General features: G+C 53.1%; 1 protein-coding gene across 1 annotated transcript; it reads left to right on the top strand.

Annotated features, from left to right (window-relative positions):
• Positions 1-11,952: 11,952 nt before the first annotated feature.
• FADD (Fas associated via death domain) lies at positions 11,953-15,588 on the top strand. The gene is made up of 2 exons (XM_061161697.1): positions 11,953-12,327; positions 13,892-15,588. Exons 1-2 carry the CDS (start codon positions 12,042-12,044, stop codon positions 14,233-14,235), a joined length of 630 nt encoding a protein of 209 aa, XP_061017680.1. The 5' UTR covers positions 11,953-12,041; the 3' UTR covers positions 14,236-15,588.
• Positions 15,589-16,021: the final 433 nt, after the last annotated feature.

Genomic DNA, 16,021 nt, shown 5'->3' with positions numbered 1-16,021 from the left:
ACCTGGGCTCTGGCAGCGGAAGGACCCCCAGAGATGAGCGGGGCAGACGGCATCATCATTTCACAGACAGGCACAGTAACGCCCAGAGAGGGTCAGGGCTCCCCTCTGGTCTCACTGCAAGCGGGCCCCACAGCCACCCCTCAGACCCAGGCCCTTGGCCCCCGGTGCCGAACGGTGTCTGCTCCTGGTGCCTGCAGGGGAGTGGCGGGAGCGGGCCAGGGCTGAGCCCCAGCACAGAGGGGGAAGGACTGGTGCTCCTGGGGGGCCTGAGGCCCGGGGCGGGGGTCACTCATGCCAGTGACTGATCCTGAGAGTGAAGGCCGCCTTGAGCTGCGACCGGCCTAAGACACCTCTGTGTGGTTCAGTGCTTGTTAAATTTTCTTTGTTAATTTAATACATAAAAGGGCTTCCTTGGTGGCTCAGACGGTCAAGAGTCTGCCTGCAATGCGGGAGACCCAGATTTGATCTCTGGGTCAGGAAGATCCCTTGGAGAAGCGAATGGCAAAGCACTCCAGTATTCTTGCCTGGAGAACCCCATGGACAGAGGAGCCCGGTGGGCTACAGTCCATGGGGTCGCAAACAGTCAGACACGACCGAGCAACTGATGTTTTCACTTTTCAGTATAGAGAAAACTGCACAGATCCTGAGTATACAGTCAATTGCCACAAAACGCACACGCTTCTGTAACTGGCACCCAGAGAGGCCTCTGGTCCCTCTGGTCAGCCCTCCTCACCCAGCTGTAACCCTGGACCCTACCCACCGTCCTGACTTCAGCAGCTGGTTTGAAAGAGGAGAGTGAAAAAGTTACTTAAAGCTCAACATTCAGAAAACTAAGATCATGGCATCTGTTCCCATCACTTCATGGCAGATATATGGGGAAACAGTGGCTGACTTTATTTTTCTGGACTCCAAAATCACTGCAGATGGTGACTGCCACCATGAAATTAAAGGACGCTTGCTCCTTTGAAGAAAAGCTATGACCAACCTAGACAACATATTAAAAAGCAGAGACATTACTTTGCCAACAAAGGTCCATCTAGTCAAGGCTATGGTTCTTCCAATAGTCACACATGGATGTGAGAGTTGGACTATAAAGAAAGCTGAGCACCGAAGAATTGATGCTTTGGAACTGTGATGCTGGAGAAGACTCTTGAGAGTTCCCCTGGACTGCAAAGAGATCAAACTAGTCCATCCTAAAGGAAATCAGTCCTGAATATTCATTGGAAGGACTGATGCTGAAGCTGAAACTCCAGTACTTGGGCCACCTGATGCGAAGAACTGACTCATTGGAAAAGACCCTGATGCTGGGAAAGATTGAAGGGAGGAGGAGAAGGGGATGATAGAGGGTGAGATGGCTGGATGGCATCACCAACTCGATGGACACGAGTTTGAGTAAACTCCGGGGGTTGGTGATGGACAGGGAGGCCTGGCGTGCTTCAGTCCATGGGGTGGCAGAGAGTCGGACACGACTGAGGGACTGAACTGAATTTGCCCGGTTTCACTTGTGTGTGGCTGCTGCCCTCTGCTGGCTGCCTGTGGGAGTGGCACTTGGGGATGGACAAGACTGGGCCGTGAGGCCTTGTGTTGGTTTTCTGTTTGCTGCCCTGTAAATGACGGTGAACTTACTGACCACGACAACACGTACTGTCTTACAGACGGACGTCTGACACAGGCCTCACAGAGCTAAGGTGAAGGTGTGGGCGGGGCTGGACCCTTCCCACCGTCTCCAGACACGGCAGCCAGTCTTTCTCCCGCAGCTGTCTCTCCAGCTCTCCGCTCATGAGGACCCGGCTTGGGTTGACTCCCCGGGATGACCCAGGGTGACCGCCCCCCACCTCAGAGTCCTTCATCTTCATCACACCTGCAGGGTCACTCCCGCCACGTAAACTGACTTATTCACAAAGTCCGGGAACTGGAATCGGACATCTTGGGGCCATTGTTCTGTCCACCATGTACCCCCACCCCCAGGGAAAAAAACTTTATTTTGGGGAGAAAAAACTAACTACCTCCAAGCAAAGCCCAGAGTCCCCAGGTATCTATGGAAAGGCTTCATCAGGAATGAGAGAGATCAAAACAAACAGGAAGAGGAGGCGGCTGGGGGGACACTGAGATGACACAAGAGAAAAAGAAAGAAAAGCAACTCTGTTCATCATCCTTGGGAGTAAAGGCCAAGGTGCATGGGCCCCCCAGGCTGCGCAGCGGTAAGGAATCCGTCAGCCAATGCAGGAGACGCGTGTTCGATCCCTGGGTCAGGAAGATCCCCTGGAGAAGGGAATGGCAACCCACTCCAGTATTCTTGCCTGGAGAATCCCAGGGACAGAGGAGCCTGGGGGGGCATGGTCCATGGGATTACGAAAGAGTAAGACGTGATTGAGCACACAGGCTTGTAGCAGTAGTTCATGCATTTTCAGTGCTGAGCGGAGCTCCACCCTGTGAGTGAAACGCAACAAACTATCGCTTATTGCCTATGCTTTGGTGGAAAACTTATTGCAATTACAAGTTACACTGCTGAGATCTTCCTGCATGAGCTGGTCACTATGTGTGTGCAGTAGTTCCTCTGGGACAATTGGTTGCTTGTCTGTGTGTGGCTCACAAGCTGGGAATGACTTGCATATTTGAAATGGTTGGGGGGAAAAAAAAGAATATCTGTGACATGAGAATATTATATGGAATGCAAGTTTCAGTAGCTACGAATAAACTATTATTGGAACATAAAAAAAGACCAGTGTGCCTCCATAAAACTGGAAGAAGATGCTTTTTCTTTCTTTTTTAAGAGACCATGTTAAGTGAAAGGAAAACACGAAAACTAGATGTCACCAAAATTTGGGGGGGGGGGGGGGGTCAGAGGATACCCAACCGAATGAAATGGCAATTCGCAAAATGGGAGAAAATAATTGCAAGTCATATTTCTGACAAGAAACTTATATCTGGAATATCTGAGGATCCCCTACAACTCAGCAACAAAAAGACCAGCAACCCAGTTAAAAGTGGACAGGGAGTTTGACTAGACATTTCTCCAGGGAAGATGTACAAATGGTCAATAAGCTCATGAGAAGATGCTCAACATCACTGGTCACCAGGGAAACAAATCACACCCACAAGACACCACTGCACACCCTCTAGGATGCCTAGGATCCAAAACCAGAAAATAATAAGAGGTGATGAGGGCGTGGAGAAATTGGAACCCTAGTGCATTGCTGGTAGAAATGTAAACTGGTGCAACCACTCTGGGAAAGACTTTGATGGTTTCTCAGGAAAATGAAACATAGAATGCCCATACAATCCAGTAATTCCACTTCTGGTACATAAACAAAAGAATCCGGAGCAGGGATTATACTCATGAGTATACTGTTATGTTCAGCTACGGCTTCACAGGGCCTTCCCAATGATCAGTTCACAGAGGAAGAGAAGGCTAAGGCGTGGTTTATGGGTGGTTTTACATGATACACTGACAGCCCCCCAAAGGTGGATGGTCACAGCACTACAGCCCCTCTCTGGGGCATCCCCGAGGGACAGTGGAGAAGAGGAAGCCTCCCAGTGGGCAGAGCTTCAGTCGGAACACCTGAAGGAGTGAGAAGAGGTCTGGGAGGGCTGGGGGAGAGTTGTCCCAGGAGCTATTTGACATCTATAGACACATCACCCAATGACACATTTTTTCAAGCATCCATGAAACATTTACCAAGACAGACCACATGCTGGGCCTTAAAACAAGCTCAACAAGTTTAAGAGAATGGAAACCATCCAGAGTGTGTCCTCTGACTGTAATGGAGTCAAACTATAAGAGGAACCAAAGACAGAAACTCATGCTCAGTAGTGTCTGACGATGCGGCACCATGGACTGCAGCCCGCCAGGCTCCTCTGTCCATAGTATTTTCCAGGTAAGAATACTGGAGTGGGTTGCCATTTCCGCCCCCAGAGGATCTTGCCGACCCAGGGATCGAACCCGTGTCTCCTGTGGTTCCTGCACTGCAGGTGGATTTCTTTACCGCTGAGCCACCGGGGGAGACACAGACTTAATGCATCCCCACAAAATGCATTTGTTGAGACTCTACCCTCCCACCTTGTGGTGGTGTTTGAAGGTGGGGCCCCCATGATGAGATCAATGCCCTTAAAAACATCTGGAGAGAACTTGCTTCCCTGTCTTTCTCCGCGTGGGACTACAGTGAGAGCTCAGAGTCTGCTATCTGGCACCGGCCCCCACAAGATCCCAAACCTGCTGACAACCTGCTCACGGATTTCCCACTTCCGTGTCCCTGAGAAATAAACTTCTGTTGTGTATAATCCACCCAGTCAATCAGTTCAGTTCAGTTGCTCAATCATGTCCGACTCTTTGTGACCCCATGGATTGCAGCACGCCAGGCCTCCCTGTCCATCACCAACTCCTAGAGCTTGCTCAAACTCATGTCCATCGAGTCGGTGATGCTAGCCAACCATCTCATCCTCTGTCGTCCCCTTCTCCTCCTGCCTTCAATCTTTTCCAGCATCAGGGAATGAGTTAGTTCTTTGTATCAGGTGGCCAAAGTATTGGAGTTTCAGCTTCAGCATCACTCCTTTCAATGAATATTCAGGACTGATTTTCTTTAGGATGGACTGGTGGGATCTCCTTGCAGTCCAAGGGACTCTCAAGAGTCTTCTCCAGCACCACAGTTCAAAAGCAGCAATTCTTCGGTGCTCAGCTTTCTTTATAGTCCAACTCTCACATCCATACATGACCACGGGAAAAACCATAGCCTTGACTAGACGGACCTTTCTCGGTAAAGTAATGTCTCTGCTTTCTAATATGTTGTCTAGGTTGATCATAGCTTTTCTTCCAAGGAGCAAGCATCTTTTGATTTCATAGCTTCAGTCACCATCTGCAGTGATTTTGGAGCCCAAGAAAATAAAGTCTGTCACTGTTTCCATTGTTTCCCCATCTATTTACCATGAAATGATGGGACCAGATGCCATGATCTTAGTTTTTTTTGAATGTTGAGTTTTAAACCAACCTTTTCACTCCCCTCTTTCACTTTCATCAAGAGGCTCTTTATTTCCTCTTTTCTTTCTGCCATAAGGGTGGTGTCGTCTGCATATCTGAGGTTATTAATATTTCTCCTGGCAATCTTAATTCCAGTTTGTGCTTCATCCAGTCTTGAATTTGCATGATGTACTCTGCGTATAAGTTAAATCAGCAAGGTGACAATATAGAGCCTTGACATACTCCTTTCCCAATTTGGAACCAGTCCGTTATTCCATGTTCATTTCTAACTGTTGTTTCTTGAGCTGTATACAGATTTCTCAGGAAATCTATGGCACTTTGCTACAGCAGCGCTAATGGACTATGACATAAAATAAGGTAATACTACAGATCACTGTGTTCATAAATTCTAAGGCTTTAGGGAAATGGACCGATTCCTCAAAACTGCACAAACTACCAAAACTCAATCAAGACGAAGGAGACAATTTGAATAGCCTTATAGCCGTCAAATCCAGAAAAGTAAAATTTGACAAACTGGGCCTCATCAAAAGTTAAATTCTGGACTTTCCTGGTGGCTCAGTGGATAAGGATCCACCTGTTCAATCCCTGGTCCGGGAAGATTCCACTTGCCTCGGAGCAAATAAGCCTGTGAGCTGCAACTACTGAGTCCGCAGGCCACACCCGCTGAAGCCCACACATCGTAGGGCCTGGGCTCCCCCCACGAGAGAGGCCCGCGCACCACAGCCGGAGAGCAGCCCCTACTCACCGCCCGTAGAGAAAAGGAGACACGGCAACGCAGACCCAGCACAGCCAAAAAAAAATCAATAAAGGTTAAATTTTTGTTTTGTGAAATATCTTGTAAAGAAGACGAAAAGATAAGCTACCCAACAGGTCCTTGTGGGTTATCCATCGTGAATACAGCAGGGTATACGTGAGGTTCCCAAACTCCCTAACCATCCCTTCCACCTGCCAGCAACCGTAAGTTTGTTTTCTAAGTCTATGAGCCTCTTTCCATTTACGTGGAACTCTACATGTTTTGTGCCAGCCTGGATGGGAGGAGGGCGTGGGGGAGAATGGATCCGTGTGTATGGATGGCTGAGCCTCTTTACTGTTCACCTAAAACTACCGCAATATTGTTGACCGCCACGTGTGCACGCTTCGTGGCTCGGTCATGTCCAACTCTTTGCGATTCTGTGGACTGTAGCCTGGACTGTAACACGCGGAGGCTCTGCGGGGGAGACGGGCAGAAAACAGAGCAGGAAGGAAAATGTGTAGTAAGTCAGGAAGGCCCCCTGCCGGGGCAGAGGAACTGCGGGTGCAGCGGGTGGGACGGGGTTTAACCCTGCGAGGCCCACCTGCCACCCCAGCCTCCGCCCCGGCTCCTCCACGTCTCCCTTACGGCGGGACAGCCCGTGGCCTCGGCCCTTGCCCTCTTTCAGCTCTCCCTCCGTTGGTGACCGCACCCTGTGGGTGCTCTAAGCGCTGCATTAGTCAAGACTCTCTAGAGAAACAGAGCCAATAGGGTGTCCAGAGGCAAATGAGAAGTTTATTCTAAGACTGGCTCACATGACATCAATGGAGGCCAGGAGGTCCACTGTCTGCCACCTGCAAGCTGGGAACCGGAAAAGCCGGTGGGTCATTCAGTCTAAAGGCCTGATGATGGGCGGGGTGGGGGGGGGGGGGGGGCATGGGGCCATGGTGCTCCCGTAGAGACGGAATCCTCCCTTCCTCTGCCTGTTCATCCTACTTGGACGATGCCCCCCTGAAATGAGGAGGGTCACTCGCTTTCCTCAGACAATACAGATGCTAATTTCTTCTAGAAACACCCTGACAGACACACCCAGAAACCATATTTTGCCAGATCCCTCGGCAGCCCTTAGCCCAGTCAAGTGAACACGTATGATTAACCATCACAAGCAACGTCTATCTGCAGGATACTCTCAAATTCACCGGCTTCCCTGGTGACTCAGACAGTGAAGAATCTGCCTGCAATGCGGGAGGCCTGGGTTTGATCCCTGGGTCAGGAAGATCCCCTGGAGAGGGAATGGCAACCCACTCCAGTATGCTTGCCTGGAGAATTCCATGAGCAGAGGAAACTGGTGGGCTACAGTCCGTGGGGCAGTGAAGAGTCGGACAGGACTGAGCGACTTTCATTCTCCGGAATTCACATCTCCTGTCCAGATTTCTGTCCCAAACCCTGGCCCCGGGCACCCCATTGTCTGTGAACACGTCTAACAGGTTCTCCCCACATTAACCCTCATCTCGGGCAGCCACAGGGAGCAGCAACTTGAAGTGGGATCTCAGTTCCCTGGGAATCAAACGCAGACCACGGCAGTGAGAGCGCCAGACCCTAACTGTTAGACCACCAGGAGCTAGTGGATAGCAGCACGGCCCTGGCGCCTGCCTGCTTGAAGAAAGAACTCAGCAAAGAGACGAAAGCAGTGAGGCAGGGAAACTGTTTATTGTGGGAGAAGATACCTGTAGAGAAAACACAAGCAGACCGAGAGAGAGATGCACCCTTTGGGGCGCTTTAAATCCCTCGACTGAAGAATTGACTGCTTTTCATCCAACCAATCCGTCGTAAAGGAAGTCAGTCCTGGATATTCTTTGGAAGGACTGATGCTGAAGCTGAAGCTCCAATCCTGTGGCCACCTGACGCAAAGAGCTGACTCATTGGAAAAGACTCTGATGCTGGGAAAGACTGAGGGCAGGAGGAGAAGGGGACGACAGAGGATGAGATGGTTGGATGGCATCACCGACTCGATGGACCTGAGTTTGAATAAACTCCGGGAGTTGGTGATGGACAGGGAAGCCTGGCGTGCTGCAGTCCATGGGGTTGCAAAGAGTCAGACACAACTGAGCAACTGAAAAACAACAACAAATCACTTACTTGGGGAAATCCTTCTGGGCTTCCTCTGGCCCTGAGTCCACGCCTTGTCTGATGCAGGGTCCTCCTGTGTGCATGCACATCTTTTAGCCAAGATGGATTCCAGCGCGAGGGGCTCTCGGCCATTGGTAGAACTTATTATGGCCTAGCATCCCCTCCCTTGAGGACCCTTTCTATGCGTGTATAGTCTGGGGGGTCTCCCTGACCCCAAGAATGAGAAGTATGTGGTCTCTCTGTCTCTTCCCTATGCAGGGCTCAGCCACTCGCTGTTCCTGCCATCCCCGTTATCTTAAAGTGTCCACAGGAGACAAAGCCTGGATGCTTATCCTGTTCCTATTATTATGTCTATTTTAAAAATGTAAACAGGAGGCTAGAGGTAAATGTCTAAACTGGGACCCATCTGTCTGCTGCCTCAAACCCACCCACGCCTTCCCCAGGTGAGCTGATAGACATTCCACCCTTCAGACCTGCCGAGCATCCCCAGTGCTCCTCATCTGCATGCACCCCAGACCAGCCGAGCATCCTCAGTGGTCCTCGTTTGCATGCGCCCAGATCAAAAGAAGGATCTGCCTTCTCATCCCCTCCACTGCACCTGGTCCAAGACCCCTCGCCTCTCATTTGGATTATTGAGGTGTCCCTTGGATTCTACCTGGTGATTCTTTTAAAATGTAGCTCAGAGCTCACAGTAGCATTATTCATAATGACAAAAAAAGGCAGAAAAAAACTGAAAGGTACATCCACTGATGACGGAATAGACAAAGGTGACCCACCCATACGATGGGTTACTACTGACCCATAAAAAATGACTTTCCAGGTGATTCATTTGTCCTGAGGCTTCCTTGATGGCTCAATGGTAAAGAATTTGCCTGCAATGCAGGAGACTCAGATTCAGTCCCTGGGTCCGGAAGATCCCCTGGAGAAGGAAATGGCAACCCACTCCAGTATTCTTGCCTGGAGAATCCCATGGACAGAGGAGCCTGGCGGGCTACAGTCCACAGGGTCGCAAGAGTCAGACACGACTGAGCGACTAAACAGCAACAACAAGAAAACCACTTGTTTTGTTGAAAGTTTTGTTTTAGGTTCAAAAGATTCATTAACAAAAGAAACCACTCGTTATACACAAATAAACAATTTCAATCTTTTTGTAGATATTTGGCTTAATCTCAATGTACGGTCATTAAAAGAAAAGAAATAGAAACGATAGAGAGAAGAAACAGCACAGCACACACATCACCAAATTGGGCCAAAAACCTATGTCCAGACTCGAACGGCGCTGGGGAGTCCCTCGTTAAATACAACTTGGAGTCCTAGCTGGGAAAAGGTCCTGGGCAGTGTGTCTATCCCGTGGATGAGACTTCAAATTCCAATTGGAGGGGGCTCCCGCTTATAATCCCACTCAGTAAATGGATATCATCATCAGTTTGCCTGCAAAAATGCAGCTCTGGTTTTACTTTAACTTTTTTACATTATGGTTTGTTTCACCTGGTGAGTCATAGGATTTCATTAGACCCTGGGGGCCTGGCCAGACCCTCAGGGGCTCAAGAGATTCCAGGACCCACTCTCTTTCTTACCTAAGGGCCACCTGATTGGCTGTGCTTGCGTGTAGGCACGGCATCTGGGCAGTATCCAGGCGGGTCAGGAGCAGATCAGAGGCCTGGTCTCCTACTTCTGAAGTCTGAACAAGACTTTCCTCCATTTTAATTCCCCTAACACCAGTGGTTAAGAATCCGCCTGCAGATGCAGGGGACATGGGTTCAACCTCTGATTTGGGAAGATCCCACATGCTGCAGGGCAACTAAGACCATGTGCTTCAACCACTGAAGCTCATGTGCCTAATTTTTGTGTTAGCCACTCAGTCGTGTCCAACTCTTTGTGACCCCACTGACTGTAGCCCACCAGGCTCCTCTCTCCATGGAATTCTCCAAGCAAGACTACTGGAGTGGGTTGCCATTCCCTTCTCTAGGGGATCTTCCCAGCCCAGGGATCGAACCCTGGTCTCCAGTGTTGCATGTGAATTCCTTACCATGTGCCTAGAGCCCACAATAAAGAGTAGCCCCCACTGGCAGCAACTAGAGAAAGTTTGTGCACAGAAATGAAGACACGGCACAGCCAAAAATAAATGAAGTGAAAAGAGGGCTTCCCAGGTGACACTTTAGGGGTAAAGAATCTACCTGCCAATGCAGGAGACCCAAGAGACATAGGTTTTTCTTCCTGGAGAGGGAAGATCCCCTCATGGAGGAAAGGGCACCCCACTCCAGTATTCTTGCCTGGAAAATTTCATGGGCAGAGGAGCCTGGGGGGCTACAGTCCACGAGGCCTCAAAGTGTCGGACACAACTGAGTGCACACACAAAATAAAAAGAAATGAAGCACTGTCACAGGCTACAACATGCACGAACCTTGAAGACGTCACACTCAGCTAAAGAAACCAGGCACAAAAGGTCCCACAGTGTGTGGTTCTGCTTACATGAAACGTCCATAATAGTCACATCCAGACAGACAGAAGTCAACTAGTGGTTGCAAGAAGCTCGAGAAAGAGTGGGGGAGGGGGGGAGGAAGTGACTGCTGATGAGTACCGGGTTTCTACAAAGGTGATGAAAATATTCTAAAATTAGCTAATGGTAGGGGTTGCACAACATTATAAATATGCTGAAAACCACTGAATTGTACACGTTTTAAAATACGGATGTATCTATTTGTCTGACTCAGGTCTAAGTTGCAGTAAGAGGGATCTTTGCTGCGTCACGTGGGATGCTTCCTGCTGGACTGCAGGCTCTCTAGTGGGGCACGAAGGCTTAGTCACCTCCAGGCATGTGGGATCTTGGTTCTCCGACCAGGATTCCAACCAGCGCTCCCTGCATTGCAAGGCAGGCTCAACCACTGCACCACAAGCGAAGTCACTGAATTGTACACTTTAAAAGGGTGAGTTGCAGGGAATATGAATTATACCTCAATTTTTTTTCCAAGATGGCCTCAGCCTTCCACTCACCCTCTGCAGGGGCTCAGGGAAGGTAAAGCCTGGTTCTGACCTGGCTCCTCTTAATTCGCCCCCTCCCCTCACCGACCACTCCCTGCCTTCTCAGTTCTGCCCCAGCACCCTGCGCCCTCCTCTGTGCTTCTGCTCTTGCCGGGGGCCCTCACGCCCCCTACACCTCTCTACCTGGCCCCTCACGCCTGCACACTGGGGGCCTGCTCCAAAGCCGCCTTCTCAATGCGTAGAGACCCCCACCTCCACACTCCCCATCCCAACCACACTGCCCCCCGCTCCCCCCGGGGCCCCATGCTCTTCGCCCCTGGCTCGCACTGACTTCTGGCTTAACTGCACTTTCTTATCTGCATGATGTAACCTTGTGCACTGACGCTGCAAGCTCCGGGCGGGTGAGGTCCTGCGCACTTTGTTCCTGAATTTGTCTCCAGGACCTACTCCGTGGTACACAGTGGGCGTCGAGAAACGCTAGTAAGCCTTCTACGCAATAACGACGGTAACTTTATTTTTTTTTAATTTTTATTAAATTTTAAAAACTAAATAAAGCCCTTAATAGTCTTTCCTGCACACAGATCTGCAGGGGGCACTAAAGGACATTTGTTGCTTAGTCGCTAAGTCCTGTCTGACTCTCTTGCGACCCCACGGACCGTGACCTCCACCCCTACCCGGCTCCTCTGTCCACGGGATTTCCCAGGTAAGAACACTGGAGTGGGGTGCCATGTCCTTTTCCAGGGGATCTTCCCAACCCAGGGATCGAACCCGCCTCTCCAACATTGGCAGGCTGATTCTTTACTACTGAGCCACCAGGGAAGCCCAAACGACATGCATTTTCACAAATGTTGCAAATAAATTCACTTATTATTATGAGCACCGGCAGCGCAACGTTCCCAAGGAAACGGAGGCCGAGTGCGCTCTGGGTTTAGGGCTTGGGACCCCTAAAGCTGCCGGCCCTCACAGGGAGAACCTCGTTAGGCAGCACCTCGTTAGGGAGCACGCAAGGAGGTCTTCCGGGTCCCCGGTCAGGGGCGGGGCCTGGCGTCGGCAGGGAGCCTCCCGGGCGGAAATAGCTACGGTTGGGCTTGCAGCGCATGCGCGAGTCCCGGGAGTTCCCGCGAGAGGGACCGACCCGGCGGGATATTTCCGGCGACGAGATATCGGGCTCGCAGAGCGGCATCCGCTGCCACTAGGCTGAGGCGCGCGGGGACTTCCGCCGCCATGGACCCGTTCCTGGTGCTGCTGCACTCCGTGTCGGCCGGGCTGTCGGGCAGCGACCTGGCCCAGCTCAAGTTCCTGTGCCGGAACTGCGTTAGCAAGAGGAAGCTGGAGCTCGCGCAGAGCGGCCTGGACCTCTTCGCCGTGCTGCTCGAGCAGAACGCGCTGAGCGCCGAGCACACCGGGCTCCTGCGCGAGCTGCTCGGCTCCCTGAAGCGCGCGGACCTCCTGCGCCGCCTGGACGACTTCGAACGGGGCGCGGCGGGCGGGGCGGCGCCGGAGGAGCGAGGTGGGGACGGGACGGGGCCGGGGGGCCGGGCCGGAGGAGCGGGGTAGGGGCGGGGGGCGCCGGAGGAGCGAGGTGGGTGCGGGCGGGAGGCGTGGGGACCGGGCCGCGCCGGAGCAGCGGACCCTGTGGGGCCCTGTTGGCGGGGTCAGCTGTCGATCTTCCAGGCGCCCAACCCTTTCCGGGTTCGGTTTCCGTGGGTTTTCCCTAAACAGCCCCGGGAGACGGGAACGTGCCCGCTTTGCGGACAGGAGAACCAAAGCTCAGAGAAGTTAACCTGGCCTAAGTTGCAGAGCGTGGACAACCACCGCCCCCCGCCCATCCAGCCATCCAGCGTCAGTGCTTTCTCCTCCACCCCTCTCCCTCCGGGAACATTAGAAGCTATTGAACAGAAAAAGACGTTGCTGACCTCCCGGGCGGGACAGGGGTGAAAGGACTCCAGGAGAGCCTCAGCGGGAAGGAGGGCTGATAAAGGGCTGCTTTTGTATAAGGGTTAAGAGCGGACTCTTCCTGGCTCTGCCGCTCTGGGGCTGGCTGTGTAACCTCAGGAAGTGACTTGCACTTAACTTCCCTGGGCCTCCATTTCCTGCTTTCTACCAGTGGTCAGTAACACAAGTGCCCACCTCATGGGGCTGGAGGAATTGGCACACAGGCTGACAGTGTATCAGGGGGTTGTGGCTGGAGATGAAGTTTTGCTTCCAAGAAGCGTTTTGTCCTTACTCTCTACCCGCCTTCTGTTGTCTGTAGTCTGATCTCAGGAGTGACTTCTCAGCGAATGAGGACATAGTAGCCAGAAACTGAAGACTGGTGTCAGTCAGAGCATCTTCCAGAGTAGCAAGTGGGCTGTTTAGGGCCGCCGTACAAATGACTGTATCTCAGTGGCAACTGAGATAAAGCAACAGAATCTGATGCTCCTACGTTTCTTGGGCTGGTAGTCAGACCCAGGAGTCAGTAGGCCATGCTCCCTCTGAGAGCTCTAGGGGAGGTCCTTCCTCCCTCTTCTGGCCCCCTCTTCGGGGACTGCAGGCATTCCTTGGCTCGTGGCCACAGCCCTCCAATCTCTGCCTCCAGTCTGGCACTTTCTTGTCAGTGGATTTAGGACCCACTTGAATAATCTAGGATGACCCCCTCATCTCGAGATCCTCAGCTTACTCACATCTACGAAGACTCTTTTCCAAGTAAGTTCCCATTCACAGCTCCAGAGATTTGACATGCGTGTACCCTTTAGGGCCCCCCATTCAACTCCATTGCAGGGTGGGGTAGAGGCGCAACTCTACTCTGGCCTGAGTGGGCGTCTCCATTACAGCATAGCCCAACCAGTAAGTGTTCAGAGCAGGCCGTGTCTCGTGGGTGGTGTTTCAGGGTGTGGCTGGCGGGGGCAACGTGGGGTTTTCTGTGCCCTCCCTGGCCTTTCTGCTGAGGGGTGGCGTCCGCCTCTGCAGAAGGGCCTTCCAGGTCCCCGGCACCTGGGTCAGCACCAGGAGGCCCGTCAGCCAGTGTGGGGTTACCTGGTTTCTAAACAGCTCCCCAAACCGTGGGTTACCACTCTGCCCTTTTCCCCCACCAGACCTGCAGGCAGCGATGGAGATCATCTGTGATAACGTGGGGAAGGACTGGAAGAGGCTGGCTCGTCACCTCGGCGTGTCTGACATCAAGATCGAAGCCATCGAGGAGAAGTACCCCCGAAACCTGGCAGAGCAGGTGAGGGAGCTGCTGAGGGTCTGGAAGAACAGTACGAGGCAGGACGCGGCTGTGTCCCGCCTGGTGGGCGCGCTCCGGGGCTGCCAGCTGAACGTGGTGGCGGACCTCATCGAGGAGGACCAGCGGGCCCAGGCCCGCCAGAGCGGGAGCACCGACCCCGGGCCCCTCACGGCCTGGGACTTGGGCTCCGCCACCCCGGGAGCCTCCTGACGACCCAGTGGCTCTTCCGCGGGGACCGAGGGCGGCTGCACAGTCCTGACCACATCGCGTCTGTGCCAGCCACGTGAAGACTCAGGGAGGCGGCTGTGGGCCCGTGCTTCTCTGTGCCAGGCGGGCGGGGGCACCATGGTCGCCCCAGGAGGGCGACGCCGTCGTCCCCATTTAACAAGTTCCTCCGGAGGGCGTGTGGCACCGCACCCAGGACTAAGGAGGGGTCTGTGAAACGCGGTGCTCTCACTGGTGCTCCTGGACACGAGAGGACGCGCAGCATGGAGGAGCTGGGGGGCTGGGCTGGGGTCCAGTGCTGTCCGGCTCCAGAGCCCGTGCTTGGAAGCCCTGGCTCATTCTCCTGCCCCTGCGCTTGCCAAAGACTTGGAGGCTGGTGGTGCCGACCGTCTCCAGGGTGGGTGGCGTGGGGGTGAGGCGCGCCCTCACAGGGCTGGGAGGCGGCCCAGGCTCTCAGGGCTTGGGGGAGCCAGCCTCCTGCCGTGGGGCCAGGCAGCAAGCACTCGGCACGTGCTGGTTCTCAGACATACCGTGACTCCAGTTCCACGGTGCATCACTAAAAACCACTTTTTCTGATAACAAAACTGGCAAGGGAGCTGAATCCTGTGATTCTAAGAAGCAACTTTTCTTCCTGCTTGTAAGGTAATCCTATTGAAGCAAGTGCCTTTACAGAGGAAACCTCCACCGAAGGAGGTTTCAGCAGACAAAGAGGACAAAGAATTTCCTCTTCCCACTGAGGGTGATTTTCTTTTACGTATTCTCAGAAGTCCCACTGTAGCCAATTTCAGTGTCTCTTGAAGGTTATCACAGGCCCAACCTGTGAGGAGGGGGCCTGCATTTTCTACCAGCTCCAGGGACCACTGCCAAAGTGGGTGTTTACCCCGGTGAGCCGTGATCTGCCAGAGGGCAGCTCTCACCTGCTGTGGGCCCTGCCTCCCTGCAGGAGGCATCCGAGAGCCCAGCCTCGTGCCTTCTAGCTGTGACCTTGGGAAAGCTCCCGACATCATGCCATGCCACCTTGACCTTGGGTTGCCAAGACCCTAGCAGCACTCCCTGCCCGGCTGCGGGCCCAGCCTCCAGCAGATACTGACGGCGTCAGGCAGTGCTAGCTGAGCCCAGGCAGCAGACAAGACAGAAGCGGCCCTTCTCGGTTGACTCCGAAGCCTAGCTGGGAACACAGGTGTTAACCATGCATCACAAGTGTGGGAGCTGAGCCCATTCAGCCCCAGAGCCATGTGGTCCGGCCCAGGGTGATGTGCTGAAGAGGCTTTGGTTCAGGGCGAGTCTGTGTGTTATAGTAACATCATCACCACCAATAAAGGCGGGGCTTGGCCAATGGGTTGCCTTGGGAAATGGGTGGTCTGGGAAGTGTGTCCACGTGTTTTGACCAGAGGCAGACTACGAGATGGTGCCCATCCCTTGTGATTTACGGCAGACGCTACTGCCAACGGGTAAGGATACTGAGACCTAGCCTGCATCCGCGCAGTCCTCACACTGGGGAGGGACTGCCCCTCCGTCACTCCAGCTGTTCTCACGGACATTTGGACAACACGTGCTTACAGCACCCAGCGCTTTCCATTGCCTGGGCCTGGCACTGCCACGGGCCTACTCCCATGCTGCATCCTCGGGGCTGAAGCACTGTCCCCCAGACACTGACATCTGGGACTGCCCTCCTGCCCCGCACAGTGAGGCAGTTGGAACAGCCCCAGTAGACCTGTCCTGTGACCTAATCATACCACCCGAGGCACAGATCTGAGGTCGGAGCAGGGAA

The sequence above is a fragment of the Dama dama genome, chromosome 2 (assembly GCF_033118175.1).
Source record: "Dama dama isolate Ldn47 chromosome 2, ASM3311817v1, whole genome shotgun sequence".
In the NCBI taxonomy this organism is placed as follows: domain Eukaryota; kingdom Metazoa; phylum Chordata; class Mammalia; order Artiodactyla; family Cervidae; genus Dama; species Dama dama.
Note: the sequence above shows the minus strand (reverse complement) of the source record. Positions and strands in the feature narration are given on the sequence as shown.

Coding starts and splice junctions, on each gene's coding strand:
- FADD (XM_061161697.1), top strand. CDS start 12,042: ATGGACCCGTTCCTGGTGCTGCTGCACTCCGTGTCGGCCGGGCTGTCG. Junction 12,328..13,891: donor GGCGGCGCCGGAGGAGCGAG/GTGGGGACGGGA, acceptor TTCCCCCACCAG/ACCTGCAGGCAGCGATGGAG.